At 36.3% G+C, this 23,372-nt stretch overlaps 1 protein-coding gene across 4 annotated transcripts in view; it reads right to left on the minus strand.

The window, feature by feature from the left end:
- Positions 1 to 21,578, minus strand: part of SORBS2 (sorbin and SH3 domain containing 2) — a 79,208-nt gene extending 57,630 nt beyond the window's left edge. For 2 of the 4 annotated variants that reach the window (XM_010002464.1, XM_010002466.1), the window contains exons 1-3: positions 14,956 to 15,016; positions 13,351 to 13,377; positions 12,322 to 12,446 (exon numbers count right to left, since the gene is read on the minus strand). In XM_010002464.1, coding sequence (XP_010000766.1) covers positions 12,322 to 12,446; positions 13,351 to 13,377; positions 14,956 to 15,016 — 213 coding nt within the window. Of the gene's footprint in view, positions 1 to 12,321; positions 12,447 to 13,350; positions 13,378 to 14,955; positions 15,017 to 21,568 lie in introns of those variants that run through there. The other 2 variants (XM_010002462.1, XM_010002463.1) reach the window with 2 other exon arrangements.
- Positions 21,579 to 23,372: the final 1,794 nt, after the last annotated feature.

A 23,372-nucleotide genomic window follows, 5' to 3' on the forward strand; every position in this document is an offset into this window, starting at 1 on the left:
CAGCAGGAAAAGGAGGGAAGCTGTCTGTAACATCTCCTTTAATGCAGAATACTTCTTCAAATCTGACCACAATTGGAAGTGCTGCAAATTGCTCAATTTTATATAACAAAAGAGAGGAATTAAAACATGCTATAAATGTAAAAACAGGAGACTATCTGAGGCAAAGCATAAGTAAAAAAACCAACCCAAACATATTAAAAGAAATACTAGTTTTACATTTAAAATGAAATGGTTCATGACCTTTTGTACACATTGGTATTTTGGAGATTACTGAGTTGGTTTGAAATTTTTAATGTTTCAGCCTTTGATAACTAAGAGAGCAAAACAAATTCTAGCTCCTATGCAGACATCAGGTGAACTCCTACGTGCATTCAGGAGTTTCTTATTTTAAGGAGGCCGTACATTGAGAACTGAAAACTTTGTATTGTGGTGATGTCACCATTAAAAATTTTGTGTTTAAATGTTTCCTCTCTTAATAAAGTCAAGAACCAAAATGTAAACTAAGTTGGCTTTTCTCACACCTTCCTCCTCTCCAAAAGAATTTGGAGCTGCAAGAATACAAAAGCTACATGAGCTCAAAGATAGCATTTCAAGAGGTATGAAGGTGGCTATTGCATTTATTTGTCTGATGCACCTTTTTTGGTGAGTTATAAAAGATAGTTTTTCAAAGTTTCAAGTTCCAAAGACCTTTCCTGCACTTCAAATAATTTGGGAGCTATTATTTCAATCTGAACTAGAGGTGACAGAGTTTTTTCCCAGTTTGCACAAGGAAGTGAAAGCTTTAGAATGCTTATTTGTGAATTAGAAATCTCTCCTTGGTAATTTTCTTTGTGGGAAAATGATACAGAAAATAACTGTTTCATCAAAATGCACATATTTCCCAAATTACCAGGAAGATAATCCTCATCTCTTTCATGCTATCCATTTCCTGAGGGTCTGCCATTTATTTTTTTCTCCAGTATACTTTATCTGTGCTCCACTTCTAGCACAGCCACCTACTTCTGCGGCTAGGTAATCAAAGATTCTTCCAAGGTAGCAGGTTTAAACTTCCTTTAATTTACCTGAGCATCAGAAAGAGCAGCTCTCCGGACTTCTGAATCAAAGCAGATAAAAGCATCTCTCTGGGACTAGAGCTCCTTTCTAACTTTCTGCTGGGGCAGGCAACACAGGGAAAGAAGATGTCTGAGCAGTTTTGTGCAACAAAACTGCACAGCACACCCCTGGCTTCAAGACACTGGGATTAGGCTGAAAAACTGAGGATAAATTCTTTTAGCTTAGACATCCCTGGAACTTGGGAAAAGACAAAATCTAATGTGTACTTCCAAGTTTCCATTAGATTCCACCATTTAAAACTATACAAACAAAAAGAACTAAGGAATTTACTTTATAAGGGAAATGTTCATAATTGGAATATAATGAAAAAAAAATAGTTTTCCAAACCAGTTGTTCTCTGATTTTACCTCCAATTCTAAGCTTAAGTCCAAATAAGAATTACATTCTCATATTTCAGGTTTTCAAAGACACTGTAACTTGTGACTAAAATTGTGGCCAATTAACCACAGTTTTATGTTTAGCTCTGCCTTTTGCCTACAGTATTTTATAGTTTTGTTGGTTCAGCTCTTCCTCTTGCTCTTTCTCCTACTCAGAGGATTGGCTGTAAAACCTTTTTCCCTATGCTCTCATTAACGACCTCAAGAATACACAAACATCTCCAATGTGGACATAATTACAGAAATGGAGTTATTATAGCACCACATGTGTGTGTGCCACCAGCTTCCTCATAATTTTCTCATTTCACAGATACATTTGCAGTCATCTGGCCCTCCCTGCAGAGGATGGAAGATGAAGAGTTTCCTACACTGCAGTGATGGGTCTTGTCAGCAGTTCTATTTCTGTGGGGCCCTTAGGACTGTTTGGGGATTTTTATCCTTTGCTGGTAAACTAATCCTTTCTGTTTGTCCATTAATGGTGATCACCAGTTTTGATCATCCCTGCCATGTCTGAAAGAGACAATGGTCGACAAACCTGACCATAACATATTCCTCTACAAGAAGGCTACCCAAAAAAAGGTAGTTTAAAACAAAGATATAAAAGAGTAGTTTACAATAACGGTGGTCAAAGAAAATAAATACTCTTAGCTGCTTATTTTACAACTAGGTTAGAAGAAAATATAAATGTTTCATGGTTCCCATAGCTAGTAAATGGATATATAGTGATTGTGCCTTCTTTACACATACCAATCTATATTGATTATGCTGTATTTGGTTACAGCTACTGGGTTGTATGCAGATTCACACACACACACAAAAAGCTTTCAGAGTTGTGTTACAACAGTTAGGAATGACACCTTTTACATTTCTGTTATCAATATTATTTTTTTAACAGCATCCAGAACACTGACAAGAGATTTTTGGCTTTCCATGTGTCTATGTGCAAGTTTGGGCTTGAAATACTTCAATAAAATATACATGACACTTAAAAAATATATATAATGTTGTTTTCAGACTTGAAAATCATAGTATGCAGAAGTATGTGTTCAAAGTTTGAACACTGTGGTGACCCAGTAAAACTCTGGTCTCAGAACATCACTCTGTTTTGTAGTTCAGCAACAAATAGCTCAACCTAAATGAAGGCTTTGTTCAGACTAATTTTAATCATGCAGATAATCTCAAAAGAAAAAAAGACGTGATCTGAGTTTGACCCAAATTCCATACCTTCTTTCTACCCATATATGAGTGTACTAAGGTACAGAAAAGTGAATGTACATATAAAATTACTAACTGCATGCTTTTTTTTTTCTTTTGACTTAACCGAGAGAAAAGTAACAGAACAGTTGGGTACTAGATTATTTCTGAAGTTCATTCCTGTAAGAAATGATCTTTAGGAGAGGAAAAGGTTAGTTGGGGGAGAAAAAGACAGTTTCATGCAGTCAGCAGTCAGGCTGGGGGGAAAAACTGTGTTAAATATTGCCAATATTGCCATTTTTTACAACTAATTTACAAGTTACCTCGTTGAAATTTGCACCTCAGTATGAATGAAACTTGGTGATAGCCCAAAGTCTACAAACTCCACAAACCTGGACATTGCTAACAAAATTTTTAACAAATCTCTTCAGTCTCTACAGACCTCTTTTAACGCATTTGGAACAGATATTTGTTGGAGTGATTTTAATTTATTTTAAGCAAAGTGTTTGATACACCTTAGCTGACCACACAACTGTGCAACAACTTAGTACAAGTTTCCCATTACCAAATCTGCTATGCCAATGATTGTTTATTTTTTTTTTTAAACAACTGTTGCAAACCATATTGTCAGACTGTGAACACAAGTAACCTACTAATGGAGTACTTGTCTGTGTACTGGGACAACAGACGTATTTGAATTCTTTTCTCCTTTGACAACCTGTGTGAACAAAATGGAGGAGGAAAAAAGGAAGCATAATTACATGAGAAGTGGCAGCAGTGCTGGTTAAGGTGGTGCCATCTGACACAGCAGACATCTGGCTCAAGGTTGGGGAAGGTGTTTCAGAGCAGTCAGTAGTATCATAGCTACAAGTCTGCAGCTCATCTAGAATGGCTGTGGAGGACTCACTCACTGTGCGGGAGGAACACTCACTCATGGCAGAATCTGTGCTTACAGAGGCTGTTTCGTTCCTGTGGATAATACTTTCAGAAGCTAGGTATGGGCATTTATATGAAAACTGTGAGAGGGCTGGGGTCTTATAAAAGCGTGAAGGCAAAAAATCATCAAGCGTTGGCAAAGAAAATGGTACTAGATGGGTGCCACTGTCTGGTGAGAAAGAGGTTCTGTTAACTGGTACCACAGGAGGAGGAAGAGGCAGTGGAGAAGCTTCTGTTGCTGTTTGTCTGTGTGTCTGTGAAGCATTTACCTCCATCACAGGGGCAGTTACTTTCTGGTTTCCAAGCTGAGATTTGAGGAAAAAAAAAATAAGAAAAGAAACAGATTACCAAATGAATAAATAACTTTTCTTTTTGCCTCTTGCTGTGTGTAGGAGAATTACAAAAGCGTAAGTTTTTCAGCAGCCCGAGGAAGTTCACAGTCACATGGATTAGGAAATAAATCAACCACACTCTATATTAAAGTAGGAAAACATGAAAGAAATTAATGCATCAAATACTAGTGGAAGCAATGCCAGAAACCATAGTGTGCTGGGGATGAATATTCATAATGTACTGCATACATTGTGTTCTCAGTTGTGCATTGAGAAGGTTCACACTATTTCATACTCTACATAAATATGAGGCTAGATAATGTAATCTTAATTCTATTTGTAAACAAAAAAAAAGGAGCTGTAAGTCCAATCTTTCTAAATGTTGCTCTCTTTTCTGTTGAAGGGCTGGCATAATTTTGAAAGTAATTGTAATGTACAGATGGGCAGGACTGCAAGCTAAATGGAAACACTAATATTGAATGATCATATGATCTGCAAGCACAACTCTGGACTTCTTTGCCTCTTGTAATGGGATACATCTTCTCCACTGCCTCTCTAATGAAAATGTCTGCGTGATCTTAGAGTTTCCAAGCACCCTGGAAGCACCCTGTCAGCCTGCTGGATAAGGTGTATTCATAGGAGTTTTCTCAACATTAGAAGACACAAGGATTGTTATGGTAACTGGTATAAATCTGAGGAACAACGAAGACTGGGAGCACAAGAACAGGACAGGGATGAGTTTTTACTGAAACAAGACATACTACTTGTTTGGCTCTGGCATAATTCCTTTAAAGTATAAGGGAATGCCCTCATGAGTGCTTCTGAAAACTGCCATACAGTGTATGAGCTTTATTTTATTTTCTTTCAAATCAGACACAGGACACTGGGTTTAAACATGTCCTGAAATTGGCTTTTTGCATCTGCACCTTCTTTTTGAATTGAAGTTATGTGAAAAGCATGTTGGCATCCAAAATTTGTTAAACAGCTGTGCAAATCCTTCTATACTGCCTATTAACCATAAGCTTTCAGTCTGTTCCTGAAGTATGTCAAATTGCTGCCTACTTCAGCACTAATGGTTTCTCTTTTGATAGGGATGAGGAACTCTGGAATAGCTGCATGGAAAGTGTTAGAGATTTTAAATTTATGTAAAAATATGCAGCAATTATTATTTTAAAAAAACAACATTTACTCACAGATACCACATTGTCACCAAAATATTATGGCTCTACCCTGTGTTCAGAATAAGCAGATGTCTTTAACTCAAATAATTCAGAAAATGTTTTAAACCATCAGATTAAAATACCATTTTGGCATTTTAATCCAAAACCTGAAAATATCTTCTAAAGCCCTTGCAGAAGCCTTCGAGCACAACCCAGATTGTGCTACTTAGGAGAGGTCACTGGGGGTCCAGTTCGATAATTCTTGCTGAGATCAACTAGAATTTAGACAAATAACCTTATGGAGGTCAGTGGGACCAGCCCTATGAATAAGCATTTCAGAAAAGGCTCTTAAGCACGTGAACCACTTGTTCCAAATGGTTTAAAAGATCTCTTTGGCATTACTGGACCTCTGGGGTACACAAAAATAGCCAGAATTTGTTGTTAAAATCTGCAGTTGATACAGTGATGAAGCTCAGTCAAACAGCTTAAAATCTAAATCTTATTCACAGCAATATTTCAAATCTACAGTTGAAAAATAAATAATAAAATCTTCCCATAGAGTAAACCTGAACAGTTACTTCTCAATCAAAAGATAAATAATTGAGTGTATCACTGTAAAAGGAGATATAAGTTTTAGAGAGAAATAATTTTCCAATGGAAACTTCAAATGAACAATAGAATACTACTAAAAAAAATCAGGAAAGGCAGTGATCCAGATGTGAAACGGTTATACAGCACAGTATATCAGGGATTTAAAGTGGGTGCATTTATGTCCGCAAATAAGAAACAGTAATTTTACCTCACAGGTTCATAAAGGGAAAAGAGAACCACAATAATAATGCATTTCATCATTCATCCTAATTCAAGATCTCCAGCAAAATCTATGAACCAGGAGATCATAGTGCAATTATTAGGCAGAGGCAATATGAAACTGAGGTTCTTGACACCAGATATCCTCTCAGTATCCCCAGAAGAAAAGTTACATATGACTGAGCCAAAATATGTAAATTAATCACTAAAGTGTTAAAATAAAAGGAAATTTTGGAGACTTGAGAAACATAGCAAGCCTTCTGGCTTTCAAACCAAGAAAATTGCCTGCATGCTTGGGAAGAAAAGGGATGGACAACATAAGAACAGATATTCAGGGTGCATCCAGAGAGCTAGTGAAATTGAGTTCTTAAAGAATGAAATTAATTGTGCTTGGTAAATAATAGCTGATTTCATCAAGCCAAATTCTTAAAAGGATACAAATCTATTATCTTATAATGTGGGTAGAAGGAATGCAGCTATTCTAGGTACTGATTCCCAGCATGAGGTTTCTCAGCTTTGTAGAGTAAAAATTCAGTATTTTGCCTGGTTCTAGAATCCTGTCATAGGTAAAACCATCACTCTTGAAATGGTGATTTAACATAATTTTTAAGAACTGATTACACCACTTAAAAAACATGGAGTTTTGGTAAACAATTAACAGATAGACTTGGCTACAACTAATCTGTATTTTTCACCATAATGAAAAATACAAGAAAGAAAAAGCTGAATGCATTCCAGAAGTTTTAATACCAGTTCTATTCAGTGTGCTTCAGATTAGGTTTTTTATTGTTACAGCACAAGAAATGCTAGCAGAAATCAGGCAGATTAAATGCCAAACAAGTACTTAATCAATTTGAATGATGAAAAAACTAGTTAGACTACATAATTATCTTGATTGTGGAGCAACGCTTGAGAGAGAGATACAAATGTCATCACAGTCTTGAAGTGATCTGAAGGCATCAAGCGCAGCTTTCTGCTGGTCCTTAGAAATGACCACCTTCCATCAAAGAGCAAAACACCAGGTCGGAAGAACACTTGCTACCCAATTTACATGAAGTAGATTGGTGACCCTAGTATGGGTTTCAAAATCAGTCACCTATCATTTTAATGCAGAATCTGTAGGGAGTGGTGTGAGATTACCAATGACACCAAAGTGCTGGCCTTGCTTCAACAGTCAAGACACAGTTAAAAAGATGCAGAGTTAAGTGTATAAACTCATTTTGTTAATACACAGCAGAGTTTAGTAATCAAGAATAAAACTACACCCATACGTTTGCATAAATGGGTAAAAATACCTCTATTTTTAATTGTTAAAAGCAATGACAGAATCTCCAAACTCATGCTGCAAATTATATTCCTACATTGCTTTTTAATACCTACCCCTCTTATTCTAAAATAAAAGAATTCAGCTCTTGTGCAAAATCACACCAGTGATACAGAACTTGAAATTAAAATTACATCCTTGATTTTCTTTGCTTGCTGTCTGGCCTGAAAACATTGAAATCTGTCTTCTTCTACATCACATAATGTATTGTCGATACTTAACAACCAGTAATTAGATACATCAAAAAAGAAATATTTTTTTAAATTTCAGGCTCATTTTTCTTGATATACTACCTGCAGCTATAAGGCTGGAAAAATAAACACTTTCTTTTCTAGCAGATTTTATTCCTCCAGGACACCATTACCAAACCAAATGCTCACTCTTTAATGAAATTCAAACCAACAAGACAATTTTCAGATTTCACCCATATCTACAGTATGACACAGAGCAGCAGCCATCTCTTGAGACTAATAATGTAAAAAACCCCAGACAACCTCATATGAGTAACTTGAATGTTTCTCTTTTCATATACTTGTAAGGGCTTTAACCCTTCTCTGAGTGGGAGTGTTTACAATATGTCACTTGGTGAGTCATACTACACTTCTGCTTGCTCCTAAAGTTTTAGCGTATAAACTCTGAAATGAAGGGCAAATAGGAACATAAACATAACAAGCTACATTAAAAAAAAAACAGCAAAATTGTTGTGCTTGAACTTGGACTGTACAAGCTCTCCGCTGTATTTTCCCATACTTTGTGACATACTATAGTTGTGCATGTCCCCTACACACACAGATAACTACACATGCACAGTATTTCTCACTCGCCACCTCTTAAGAAGTGATGATTAGCCAATCTTACCTCATCCTCCTCATTGCAAATAAACACAGATGCAGGGGGAGTGTTGTTTGTTTTACAGCACCTTTCTACATGTATCTGGTTTTTGATAGTTTCTGTGGCAGCTTTTAACATTGTTTGTGGGCGTAATCTACTGTCTGAAAGCATCCCAAGAGGATACGGCATAACAACATATGATCTGCACGTACAAATGTCTTTTAACTAGTGCACAAAGTTCTCTAGAGCTTTCAAATTTAAAAAAAATGAAAATACCATCATCATGCACAGCATACTGCAAGTTAGTTTGTCTATGTGAGAGAAATTGTGAACTTTGGAAATGCCATGAAATACTGTGCTAAAGGGGATCGTAATTTTGGCATTAGTTAGAACACTTCCAAGATTTCCACCTGAGATCTGAGCCAGAAAAGAAATATTTTTAGACATACAGCTGTAGCCTTTATTTCTAATTGTAGCTCGTGGCACCTCAGGTTTGTGACCTCACATGATACAGAGTTTTACACCATCTCACATGCTATTTTGTACTCTATTTCTAGGCATTTTAACACAGAGCGAGGAAAACCAACTGGCTCCATGACTCAATTGTGACATCAGATACACCTCTTCATACTACTGTTTAGAATTTATTTCAAAGTTGAACATCAGGGAGGATGTCAGCTGAATTTTACAGGCAAGAGATGAATAAGTAGATGCAATTTGAAAAGCTGGCTACATTCCTTAATAAGCCCTGTGATCAGCTGAAGTTTTTATCATTTTATTCAAAGAAACTCAGTTGCCAAATTTCTGATCATTCTTCCCACACACTGAAACCAAGGAGAAGGCAGCAAAATAAATGTGGAATTGACAAACAAGTCACAGCTACTTTTCCAACTTTTGTCAGCTCATGGTGAAACAAAAACAGATTCTAAAATGAAAAGAAATCTCAAAATATGGTTTGAATTTTAAAATTCTTAAAAAAAAGTAGCTAGAAGATAAATTATTTTTAGTCATTTTGATAAGAATTTGAGTATTATTCTGGATCAGAAAAAAGTATTTCCACTAATTCTTGTTAGCTGTCAAAACACTGCATTCCATTTGAGAGATACTTTGATTTATCTGAGCATATATAATGCATCATATTGCTAACAGGCTGAGTAACTATTTTTAAGCGAAAAGAAAACATAGATGCATCAGTTGTATTGGCTGTGCCTACAGTTGTTCTACTGACTGACTGTATTTCTTGATGCTCATACTTAAAAGGCTTGCAAGCTCCTGAATAAATCTCCTGCTCAGGCTTCATTACTGTTTCTGACATGATTTCTTTACTGTGGCTCTTGCTTGGACTGACCAGTTCTACCTACTTGAAAAACATAACTAGAAAAACAAACAGGTTCTTCTCAAGGGTAAAACAATTTGTTTTTCTCAAAATGTTCTAAATTTTATGTAGCCTAATAGGAGGGTTTAAAACGACAGTTTTGATTTTAATCTTGGGAAGGACAAATGTCCTTCAGAAGGATACTTGTGGCTTCCAGAGTAAAGAACTGGTTGAATATGATGCTCTGAAAGAACCACAGTGTGAGAGAGCAGATGCATTACTACTGTTGACAACAGGGCTGTCAATAGAATTTAAGTTTGCAAGATAGTGCCATATTTACTTCAGGGCAGCCCCACTGATTTCAGCAAAAATATGCCATGGTGGGATGGATCCTTGTTCAAAGCTCTGAGGCAGATATGTTGAGACCTATAGCAAGCCCTACCTCCAGCTGAAGGGCTTTCAGTCTCAGATAAACTGGCATACTGGTAGATGTATTAGAATAACTAACTTTTAAAATAGAAAAATCTTAACAAGACAAGGTAAAGCAGAGTAGAAATTATAAGGTTTATTCAGAGCTCTCCTTCTGTCTAGTATGTATTTGCTGCTGCTTTATTGCTCCCAGACTTATTTTGACTCAGTAACTTTCTGAATGGCGATAAACCCAGATTCCTCTGGTCCATACTGTGTGCTTGATACTGCCATTTCTCCTAGATTAAATCAGTACAGTTAACACAGAATTTTCATCTCAGTAGGCATAGGTATAGAAGAAACACAGGGGTCTTAAATTTCAGTGCCTTGTGATGCTTTATGCAGAAGTGGTTGACAAAATATTACATCAACCCATTTGATTTAAAAAGCATTGCTACACAAGACACACAGCAGCTACTAGCCAGTGACTAGCCTTGCAGAAAGCATCGAGTAAAACCCATATTTTTTGGTGGCCCTAACAAATTGCCAGAGCTGCATTTAGAAACCCTCCCAACCCAAGCCTTTTCTAACTGTAATTGATCCTTCCATCAGCTATGGCAGCATAATGCTTTAATGCAACTCCCTCTAGGAGGAGCCACTTAAGCAGATGCATTACCTACAGTTCACTAATTTCCCATTGTGCTTTTGCACTCCATAAAGTGTCTACTTTCCAGCTTAGTGGAGTTAATTTTTTAATTATTATTATATTTTTTCAATAGCCTTCCAAAAACTTCAGGTTTTGTTCAGTTCTTTTCTGATCCATATGACAGGTAGTTTTACCCAGAAAACACAGGTTCTAACCTTGATAATGTAAGTATAACTAAACAGAGGGTTATTAAGTGATTTATAAATGATCTAAAGTAAAAGATGGAAAAATTAAATATACCACATGGCATTCTGCAGCCTGTGAAGAAGGAGGAACTGTAGACTTTTGTCCCAAATCCTTTGAAGACATCTTTGAAGTGTCTGGAGAAATACTAGGTGGATGTTCTTGTTTTTCAGGCACTGCTTTATTGTCAGGCATAGGAGCTATCTGAATGGAAAGAGATGCTGTGTGTACCTCCGCCACGGGGTTACAGGCAGGTGAGACAGGCCTTTGTGGAAATTCTGGCACTTCAACAGGCTTGAGCTGTTGCTGTGTATTGCAATGAATGCTACTCGCCAGGTCATGTGTCCGCGTTAATTTCAGGGTGGATACCCTACGTTTTTGAGACTGTTGCCTTTGGCCTTGATGGAGAGTAGTACTAATACCAGCTACCATGCCTGCACTGGAGGTTGAGGTCAGTGGTTTAGTGATTTGTTGTGCATAGAACACGCTAGTGTTAGATATTTGAGAAGACATTGTCTTCTGAACAGAATTCTTTTGAGTGCAATAGGCAGTATCTGTGGGAAGGTTTTTAGCTGGGTCAGCTGTTACTGCCTGAAGATTAATTTCGTTCTTGTGGTTAGTTACTCTTGCTTTCCAAAAACTTTCTTTCCTAGGGGGTGGCAGAGGTGCCTTATTTGCCAAAAGCATCCACACACAGCAAAATAACATTGAAGAAGAAACAGAAAGAAAGTAAATGTTAGCAGGAGATATAACTCAGTTTGACTTCTATCTTTTAATAAAGGAACTAGCAACTTAAGAGGCTACATCTCAACATTGCTCAATTCAATAGACAATTTAATTTGTCAGGTTCCCACCACCTTTTGCTGTGCAGGGCTGTACAGCTCAAGTTTGGAGACCCAAATGTTCCATTTGCTCAGAGTAAACTAAGATCAGAAGGGAGCCCATAATATAATTTTTTTTAAACACAACTGAACAATTATTTCACCAAATAAGAATTATTACTGTGACATTGTTCACATGTGCAAGTAATTTCCAAATAGTACTCCATGATCTTAGACAACAAGCTATTATGCACAGGTAACTCACATATACGAAATACACAGAGCCTCTTAAACCTTTGAATTAAAATAGTAACAGAGAAAGTATTGATGTTGGTATGTTGTGCTTCTTGGACAGACAATTATGTTTCCAAGTTAAGTGAGGTTTTTTTTTAGTGTGCTTAAATTATATTGTTCTGCAAAACAGGCAGGAACATTATCTACCTTAATTGATAAACCTTTATCCTTAGATATTTTGATGACTGATGTTTAAAACACTAATAAATATTCTTTGAAGTCTGAAAACACTCCTAGAAAGCTTTTATTTCTGTATGACCTACTTTCATTTAGCTGGCTGTCTTGTTCATTGAAAGGAATTTCTGGTAATTAACCTGGAGGCATGCATCCTCTGTGGAGTGTACTTTACCTGGGCAGTAAACCAGTTTGTAACGACCCACATGAGCAAGTGATTTGCACTATCTGGAAGATGTGAGAACAATGTTCCGTAAAGGTATCCCACTTATATATACACTACACTCCAAGAATAACCCAGACACAAATGCCAAAGCATGAAACTTGGTGTGTTCAGTTTTACCTGAGTGGGTGATTTTTTATCCTGTAGATTGGGCCGCACGCTCCTAAACCCTTTTGCTGTAAGAGATGAACTGCCAGCATCTCCATTCAGTGTCTCTCTGCTTCCATCATTGTAAGATCGCCAGGCTTTTGTGAGGGAAAAAGAACCATACAAATTTATTTGTATTATTAGCTACTACAGAACGGACATTGCTGCTGTTATTACCATGGAAGTTATAAGAATAGGGCTAAAGCTACCACCTTACAAAATATTTATCTTTAAAATTTAGAAAACTCAAGCATTGACAATACTGCTGGTAGCAGTTTGATACCTTCACACAACATTCATAGAGACTATGGATTTTAGCCTTGGGAATCCTTTGGGGATCTTCAGGCCCCTCTATATAGCAGGCTGAAGTACATTCACGAATCAGGCTCTTGAACTTCACAAGTTCAAGCTGCATTGGACTTTAAGAAACATCTTGTCTCACCTCAAGTTAGTTGGTCATAGCAGTTTCACCCAGTTTCACCACAATACCCAACTAGTTGTTCCAATAGGCTTATTTCCAAGCGTGAAAGACAACTTGAGTGAGGTGAAAAGCCCTCAAACATTGTCCAAACATAAAAGGAGATACTATCCTGCCTCAGCAAGTTACAGATTTGAAGACAAAATATTGTAAGAGGTTGGGAGAAGTAATACATTACGTGAGCAGGCTGTTAAGGGGGGTGGGCAGAACTTGCAATCCTGAGTAAAGGAATAAAAATGAAATAGCAAGTGCTACTGAGGCTAATGGTGGCAAATCAGCAGTAAGTGTTCTCCCACACAATTCATTTTCTGACAACATATACTGTGTTATAGGAAATACTGCTTTCAAAGCAGACCTGAATTTGATGTGTTAAGCTCTTGCAATTATTATTACAATTTCAGTGATGCTTTCCTTAAGGAATGTGGATGTATGGAGCAATGGAACAAAATACATGGAAGATTGTTATAATTGATCCACTTACATGGTATTACACTGATGAATAAATAATATAGTGTTTTACTTACCTGAATCTGGAGACTGAGAATCAGACCCTGAAAAAGAAACATCCAAAATTAATTTGTGTTAGAAATAAAGACATGACACAACCTGAAAAATACCAAGGAATCTTTATTGTTCAGTTAACTAATTTCCTCCTGTTACCTAAGCACACCTCAGATTGTTAGACAATAGGTAACTGTGCAATGCTTATAGCTAAAGCTCTACAGAAGTTTACAGTGTGCTAAGAGTCATGGTTATTTAATCACTGCTATTTCAGACAGCCAATAATAAACAACTTTTGCTGTGCTTTTTGTTTCCCCCACCCCCCGTAAATACTGTGATATACTACTATCTAAAATCTATATATATATATATAAAATCAGTTCCTTTAAGATGAGCTGGGAAGGTTTAATTAAAAACCCAGAAAGATGCCTACAGATTCTGTCAGAATTTTCTCTCCCCTTTCACACCAGAATGTGTGATGCTTTCCTCATCACTTCAAAGCACAACATGGAAACTGAAACCTACATATTGCCAGCGGAGAACAGAATTGAAATTCTGTTGCGTTTTTCTTTTGTAATTACTTGGAGGTATGTTAGTGGGGTTTTTTTGTTTGTTTGTTTTTTTCTCATAAAGAAACCAAAATTACTGCATCTCTAAATAAATTATACATATTTTGAATGTGCAATAACTAGTACTAATAGATTTCCTTATCACTAATTTGAAATTCAACAAAACAATACATTAAGAGGCTTGTACTGCGCACTTAAATGATAAAAGTTTGTTAGAAGTGTTACTAAGGAATAAGAACACAATGTTTTCTTAAATTTAGATACACGCAGTAACCCCAATAACATGGAGTAGCAACCTCATTTTTTATTTTCTTCCTAATATGTAACAGTTCTTTTACCTGGGGATCAGTTTTATAATTGAAAAGATCTACAAAACAAAGACTATTTTGCAATTATTTTCTGGCTCATTCTTTATTCAGCTTCCTGTATTACACCTGTTTGGTGCGAACACTGCATGTTCAGATTGGTGTAAATTGGTCTACACTGCTCAAGGCTCTTTGCTGATTTATACTTAAAATAACTTAATTCACCAGCTGATATCAAATTTTGCAAAACTAGGCATGAGTCTTGCTCAGAAGCAGTTATGCTGGTCTAATAAATATTCTGAAAGCTTTAATTGTTTTAAACATTTTTAAGGAAAGAAAGCCTTGTAATTTTTTTTTAAATGAATCTGTCTTCTGAGGATTATCTTACACTGTACAAGGTTCTTTTCCTTTCAGAACACCCTTTAAAGCCAGTTGCAATAAACAAAACTGACTTTCCATGCTATGTTATCTTGAAAACAATTCGGGTGTATGAGACCCAGAATATGTATCAATGGCTAAATCAATTTATAATGAACTGATTCTTCCTCAGTCTTCAATGTGTTTTTATTAATGGCTACTAAGCATAGGTAGAGAGAAATTAAGGCTACTTTTTAAAAAGCATTGTAGAAGTAACAGACCTGTCAGTAAAACAGAAAATACAGTTACCCTTCTCCTTGCAGAGTAATATTGCAGGAATTCACAACACTACAGAAAAGCCATTCAGGAGTAGGATCTCACTGGTTAGTGGTTATACCTGAGGCCAATAGGTTTGGAGAACTCTGAACTCTCTTCACAGCTGTTAATGTGACAGACATTGCAGCACGTTTGCGAGCACACCCACCGCTATCTGGAAGCACAAAACAATACAGACAGCAGCCCCAGACAAAGGGAGCAAGCACATGCAATGTACCACAGTGTGAGATATGCTAAACATACATGAGAAGAGGCATGCAGTTAGGGAACTGCTGCAGGAATGTGTCAATTTGCAAGTTTTGTAGATTAGCAGAACACATAAAATTTCATAGGCTTTAAACAACAAGAAACCTCACAGAAAATAAGAAAGCAATATTTAACACTTAATCCACTAGGGAAATATATACATTCTGTTACCTGAAAGGCTGCTTAATTACAGCGAATTAGTGAAAACAAACAATAAATCAAGATGAAGAATTAAGCATTCCAGAGTAGTATTAATCAATAATCTGCACTGTAAAATAATTTCATTATATGCATTAGAAAGACACCATTCATAAACTAAGCTTATGTTTGATCAGCTAACAAAGTGCTTTTGTTCGGTCTTTTGTATCCTTTAAAGTCACCAAACAAAATTACTAAGGATGGCATAATTTTTTTTTGTTTTGGTGGAACATCCTTGTTCTTACTCTACTCTCTTCTTTCCTATCTCAGAGATGTATACCTGGAACTCAATAACATGATGAAGGAACAACTAGAAATCTAAAACTACTCTGAACAACCTGGGATGGATAAAACCTTTCTTCTGGATCTTGCATAACTCCTTTGTTTCCTCACTCTCTGCTTCTCACATGGAGTTGTCATTCTGTTTTATACTTTTTTATTATTAGAAGGTAGCTTTCCTACAATTTAGCATTTTAGCAACTGAAATTTCTTACAGGACCCCTCTGAAGTCAATAATAATCACAACTATGAGAGAGGCCCTACTGGTTTTTATATCTGTGTCCTATGACAGGGAGTTTTATAAAATTATACTTAAGGAAGATCTGCAACCTGTTAGTAGAAAGCATTTCCCAGGACACCAGTAATTTGAGTGACAGAGACATCTTTAAGTCATGTTTGCAAGAGAAGTGAGCTCCTTGTATTTCTTTGCTCATTTCAATATGCCCCGAAACCAGCAGAGCCCTCTAGCCACAGGCCTTGCAGGACATGCACTAAGTAATTGTTAACACTGGCAAAAATCAGAAGCACTGCCCCAGGTAAGTGGGTCCAAAGATTCATTGCCAATTCCAAGTCTCAAGGCAAAAGGCCAGATTATTTCAGTCAGCAACAGTCAAAAGCAACAAATTACCTACAATTAATTATGGGTGTTGTACACATGAAACAAAGACAATAGCTATCAAATATGCACATTTGATTTAATTACATAAGGATAGAACAGGAATGGTAATTAAAATCAGCTCTTCTAGTCCTGCCTCCCCTGCATACGCCAAAAGTAATTCCAAGGAGATTTGATGATGTGTTGGTACTGAGGTTATGTTCTTATCTGAATACAGGGAGACTTTCACAGCACACTTTGATTACTACAAGCTAACAGGCAAACAATTTAGTTATACTGTCACAACTTTTATTCAAACACTGATGTTTTGTATTTTTTCAAGAGCTACCTTCCTGAGTTTCAGGATAGAGAAATTGAAGTGGGAGAAAAGGAAGAAAATTACAAAACTGATTACAAGTATTTTGTCACTTTAACTTCAAGAAATTCTGCTTTAAATGAATTTTAATGTAACTGAAATGAGTCAGAATTTTGTACTTAGTGGACTCATTATCTAGCAATGTGTTGACATAGCTTCATGCAAGATAGCTAAAACAGATGTTGTAACTGACTATACACATATATGCATACTACTTTTACCCTTATTTATAGAAGCCCACATGAAAGTCTATACCTGCAACAACATTCTCAGTATCTGTACAAAATAATGAGTCAATTAGCCCTCAGTTAAGACATAACCACACAAATTTACCATATGGAGTTGTGCAAAATTTCTAATAAAATAAGATGTGTAGGCAAGCATGTATTTATGAATAATGAACTCCATCTTCCCATCTTTGTGCAGGCCAGGCTCCCATTGGGTCAAGGGAATAATTTCTGAATGAGGATCAGAAGAATCTGCATACTGCCTCAAAACAAGCAGTTTTCAAACTGCTTCCCAATCTGCATGGCCTTACACAGTTGAAGAGGCTTATTACAGTTTGTATTCCTTTTTCATAGCTCCATCAAATTTCCAGCAAATACTAATTATATTCACCCAGATTCTTGAAGGTCAAATAACACCAAAAAGCCCTGTATAGACAATGCAGAATTGAAAAACAGTAAAGGAGGATGGATTACTGATAATCTGCTCAATTTACTTGCAAACTATAAGCAGTTATTATTGCATAGCTGTTACTGAGGGAACAAATGAGGATATGTGAAATCATCTATACAAAAATTATGCATATATGAAAACAAAATGTATGCAAATATGTACACACACATAAACAATTCTCTATGGTTTTGGCATCACAGATTTTTGAGGACTGAGATTTCTGTCTTCCTAGGTATTGTTTTAACACTGAAGCAAAGGAGACCTGAATCAGCTAAGGTCTGCAGGCAATAATAGAATATAATGTTGGGCAATAATTCACAATTAAAACAGCTGTTTAAAATGCAAGTCCAGCTCAGTATGGTTAGTGCCTAGATATTCTTTTGTAAGCCCGACATACTGGCGTAAAATCAGGAAAAGACAAATAAGCATCCTTAGCAGGTGCTGCAGAAAACAAAGGAGAAAGGGGAGGTGAGGATTATCTGGTGAGACACGTTTCTGACAGTACCTTGAAAAATAAAAAATAATAATAAAAAATCTTTCTTCTGGGTCTTGCATGACTCTGTTCTCTCCCTACTTTCTGCTCCTAGATAGATTTCATACCTGGACTCCAGATCTGAGGCTCTCTCCTGGGACAGCCTTAGGAGAGGCCTAGACAAGGAGGCCCTTGTGCCTCCCTTTGTTCCTTGGGAGTCCTTAATCTGGGTTTCTGCCTGCTCTTGTGCCCCTGTGCTCCTCCAGGCTTGGGGAGATGGGCTTTAGATGGCTCCTGTGGTGGGACTGTGAGTAGCCTGACAGGGCAGGCCATTATTTGGGATTGTCCTCCTGTCACTGTTTCTCTGAGCTCCTTTGTGGGTGTGCAGGTGAGTTTTTATCACATAAACTAACATTGACTACACAGATGAACCTACTATTGTTCAGTTCCTTGATGCTGATAAACTACAACAAATTATGATTGCAAATGTACATTTTTGTTGAACACTTGAAACACTCAAGCCCACCTGATTTGCTTTAGTGATCTAAAAGCGGCTTCACTATCTATTCAGGAACTCTGCAGGGACCCAAGAATTTCTATTCTTGTCTGCCAGACAAAATGTAAGAGATTAGTCCATGTGATGATGTCCATTAATAATTGTATCCAACACAAAATATTAGCAGTCTTCCAGAAGTGCATACTTTTTCCCTCTTCGCTGCTCTTTATGTGCTACATGTTTAACATTGCAAACATCTACTTGTTTAATAGTTTTATAATGAGATTAATTTATCCAGAATTATCTGTATGAAACTCAGCCAAAATATTTACGGAAGGGAGAAGTTTTCAGCATGTTAACTTGTATCCATTCATTATTTGCAATGCAGTTGCCTCTTCCCCAACATCAGATATGCATGCACATGTGAAGCATGAACAATAAGCACATTTATCCTGTGTGAGCTTCATGTGTGGCTCAGGCTTCCCGTGACTTTGTTTCTCAAAATATTTCACCAAGTTAAAAATGCTCATCAAATCTGTAAAGTACTTGAAGACTTGTTGATGAAATATTATTCTGTTGATGATTGCCTAGCCTGGGTTTAAAGAGTCACACATTCAACTAGACTACTATTTAAAAATTATGTCAGCGTCTGAAAACCAAAGGAAGTATAAGGCAAAGTACCTCTGGTACTTCTGAAAACCTCCCCTATAACTTATGTCTATTTCTTCGCTTTTGCAAACATATTTCATTGCCTTATGCTGCTGAATATTCCTTCCTAACGTGGTACAGAATTAACATCAAATGCTAAAAAATCCCTCCCATATATGGTAGAGTATTGAAAACCAAAGCTCTTAAAAATATTTTCTCTGTAGACAAAAATATCTTCCTCAGGGTTAGCTGAGACATACTGCCAAGTCTGCAGCCAGAGGGAACACTGGATTAGAGGAGCTCACCCCAAGCAGTAAATTTACTTTTCCTTTTTAAAGCTGCATATACACTAGCTCTGCCACTTCAGCAGTCACTGGCACCAAGCTAGACTGCTCATTTATTTGCAGGAGTAAGTAATGAAATGCATATCTTAAAAACAAAATACTGGCAAATCAATAGTATCTGATAATCTGCAACTGTGTCATGCACAAATTCCTGTTACAAAGCAGTGAAATATATATAAAAAAATAATAAAAGAATTGCAGCACTCATTTGAAGTTCAAAGACAAGCCAGTGTAAAGAAAAAGATGAAAAATTAAAAATTGAAAAAGGAAAAAGGGAAAAGTGGAAAAATGGAAACAGAAAGAGGAAAAAGAAGAGGAAAAAGAAAGAAGAAAAAGAAAGAAGAAAAAGAAAGAAGAAAAAGAAAGAAGAAAAAGAAAGAAGAAAAAGAAAGAAGAAAAAGAAAGAAGAAAAAGAAAGAAGAAAAAGGCTAGACCAGAACATCATGCAGAACAGCTTCCATCTCCATCACTTTCTTCCTCAGAGAAGTGATGCTTTATCAACAGACAGGTGCAAGATGTTCACTTCTACTCCCTTCATTTTTTTGTTAACTCCTCCTTTTAGAGCAGATAGTAACATTCACGTTTAATATCAAGCATACACAAGACGAAAAACATTTTTGCTAAATGGAGATTAGATTAAAGTTCATCTTATAATCATCTCCTTAGGTAACTGCAAAGGATTTTAGGTGTGTTTCAGGTGCTTTAAGTTAGTTTTCAAGACTCCTGTGTGATCAGAAGATTCCCACTCTCCAACAGAAGTATTTCAGCGACATAGAATACTTAAATTTTACATCTATTTCTTTTGAGCATTTCTAGCTTACATGACAAATCTTAGTACAACATAGAACAAAGTCATTTTTCAGAGCTGTAGTAGCATAAGCTGGCAATTTGCTACTCTATCCACATTTTTCAAAGTAGGGGTTGTAAAATGACATCTATCATGATTTTAACTTGCATGATTGCAATGCACAATGTAATCATAGCAAAATGTATCATGATTAACTGAGTTACTTCTGAAATTACAGACCTATGAAGTGAGCAGTATTTCAATACTACTGTAATTACACAGACTGACATGTTTAGGAAAGACATCTTCACTAAAAATGCAAGAGGATAAGACAAATTTCAAATAGGATTTCCATAAATGAAAAACACACCACCCTGATTACTGTCTGTAAAATAAGGAACAACCACAACATTGGGAAAATAATGACAAATTCAATGGAGAAATTTAGTTTCTCTTGCTTATTATATTTACCAGTGTAGTAGTCTCAAGCAAGCCAATACATTTTGCCTTTGTGTTAAAAAAATCTGTCCAATAACTGGTTTTACTGAGTTCCAGCTATTGTCAGCCAGGAAGCCTGATTAATACAGTAGTCTTGATAGTGGCAACCTATACCATGGAAAAGCTAATCGATTCAATCTAGAACATGCTGCTGAAAATCCCAAACTGTCTTCAAAAGTAGCTCAGGTCCTCAGGTCCCACATAACACATTTTGCTTATTTCAAGTTGTCATGGTGTAGCACTATGGAAAATGATAAAACCACCCGGTTTGGAAAGGATGGATACATCTATCCTTGTGCCACGGTTACTCTGCAAACCAGACGGTTCACCTACTGAGTACAAAAAGTTGACTGCAACTGAAAATTTACACCTGACATGAGTAAGGCCAGGATTGCAAGTCTGCTTTTGAGAGGCTTAATCCCATCTCCAGCAGAAAAAGCAGCACTATATATTGACTTCAGTGATTCAGGAGCAAATATTAGTATGTTTTCACAGATCATGAAGATTACTTCCTATAGTGTAATATACTTAATTTGGTCAATATGCACACCACAGCAACTTACTTGAGAGAAAATGCAAATCCCTGTAAATACAAAATAGTTATCCTTATCTGACTAAACAAGTGTGGTAATAATACAGGATAGTATTTACTAGGCCCCTTAATTTAGTGATATTAGAGAATGAAAACAAAGCATTTTTAAAGCATGTGCATTTTCTTAGGAAAATGTCATGCTTTCACACTCCTTTTCCATAGCTGTTATGTCCCCATACTATGTATTTTTATATAAAACATACAAATAAAACCTAATACTGAAGGACAGTAGGCTAAACATGCACGTATATTTCACATATCCATATATATCCATACATAGAAAAATATGTATGTATATTTTATATATGGAATACAAATGCATATAAGTAGACATAGTCTTGCTTAATTTGAGTTCAGCACCAACTCAAGTACAATTTGTTAATGAAAATTTGAATAAATTTGGGACTTTCACTGCTTACTAAATAACATATAAGAGTAAAGAAGAATCTCACAGAAGTTGCATACCTGTGTTCATTTTGATACTGGAGGATTTGCTATAAAAGTCTTCGTATGTCCTGCAGAAAATAAAATGATCTATTAATTTGCACAAGATAAGAATGTGTGGCACAAAATGGCAGCAGGACTTCTTGGAGGGGTGGAGAATTACTGTGATACAAATGACAGTCCTATTTTAACATGGCTTTAATTAAATTTAGACTGCTTGTCCTTCCAAAGTTAAAGATGAGCTGTTGCTTCCATTATAAGCCACCGTGTTCTCAAGTGTTTAGTATCTCCATTTTAAACATTTTCTCTGGGATAAAAAATTTGATTGACTTTTGGTCTTGAAACTATAAACTAAAAAATATTTCTGTACAGGAATGGGGAAATATTTTTAAAGGCTCCTTCTAAAATTTACTTAATCCTCTGTGCAAACTGAAAGATACAAAGAGTAGCTGTCTCTGAATATTTTTAATTCTCAGGTCTTTTTCAATAGTATACAAGCAGAAGATGTGTGTTTTCATTGAGTGATTTAATGTGTCACTATAGACAACACTGAGCCTCTTAATGGTGCTCACTGTATTGCTATGCACAGTATCAGGGCATGTGCCTTGGCACCCACAGGAATCCATTAAAAAACTCCCAATAGAGTCAATATGTAGGAAATGATATACACCAATCACTATACACCAATGTGCTTTTAAAGGAAATAATTTGCATCAAAGCAATATAAAGGGTATGCAAAGGTCAAGTCTCTTTATTTAGATTTCCAAACTCTATGTGGTACTTACAAACAGTAAAACCTCAGAAAAACTACAACTGTAGAAAAAGCACAATGTTAACAGGCAAACATTAACCTGCTGTCCCAGGACAAATGAGACAGTATTTTCTATCTATTGCCAGCTTTTGTCACAGTTTTATCTTAGGACCAGGAGCTTCAGTACCTCTTCTATCCAGGCTCTTTTAGAGATGAAAGGCACATGCAGAAAAGGTTTCCAATGGCGTTCTGTAAACTGGCCAGTCTCAGCTGTATCATTTCATATATGCTGCCCACTATAATTTACTTTACTGAGTGGGCAGACACACTGGAAGCCAAAACACTGAGGGCTATAAAAAGTCATTCTCCCTGTGCACTGTTCCCACATGAATTTCAGGATAAAACAAAGAGAAAAGCAGAATTTCTAACATAATACAGCTTCAAAAAAAGAAAAAAAAAATCATAAAGCTGGCAGTTATGCATGAAGGACCCTTTTTAGAATAGGAGACTCAAGATACTAATTATATGAGTTAAAAAAAAAAATCAAAACAGAATTCCAGCTCAACTCAAATGGAATGCTGAATTGACTGTTTCCTCTGAGGTAACATGCATATTGCTGCCTTCTGTTGTATTCATAATGAGGCCAGATTCTCCACTGCTTGAAAAACTTACCATTTTTTCTGTAACTATTTGAACTCTGCTGCTATTATTCAGTTTAGTGACAGACAAGACGAACATTAAACTTCTTGAGAACTATGGAAATAGGTATGTGACAGTGAATGACATTGTTTTTATGCTGCAGCTATCAGCAAACTACATCTGAGAATTTCTAAAAAGCCTTTTAAAAATAAAGGAAAATTCTATTTATGTATTTTTTTTTCATACATTGTCTCTGACCGAAATGTTGGATTTCTAAAACTGCTATAGAACATTCTTAAAGCCTCAAATTCCTAGTGTTTTCAGGCTGCTAGAGGAGATACCATTTTCAAGCCTCCTTTTAGCTTGGAACCAAATCGCTTGATGATACCATATGCAAGATACGAAGTGCAATATGATATTTATTTTCAGACCCAA

Source organism: Chaetura pelagica, unplaced genomic scaffold, assembly GCF_000747805.2.
Source record: "Chaetura pelagica isolate M959 unplaced genomic scaffold, ChaPel_1.0 scaffold67, whole genome shotgun sequence".
NCBI classification, from domain to species: Eukaryota; Metazoa; Chordata; class Aves; order Apodiformes; family Apodidae; genus Chaetura; species Chaetura pelagica.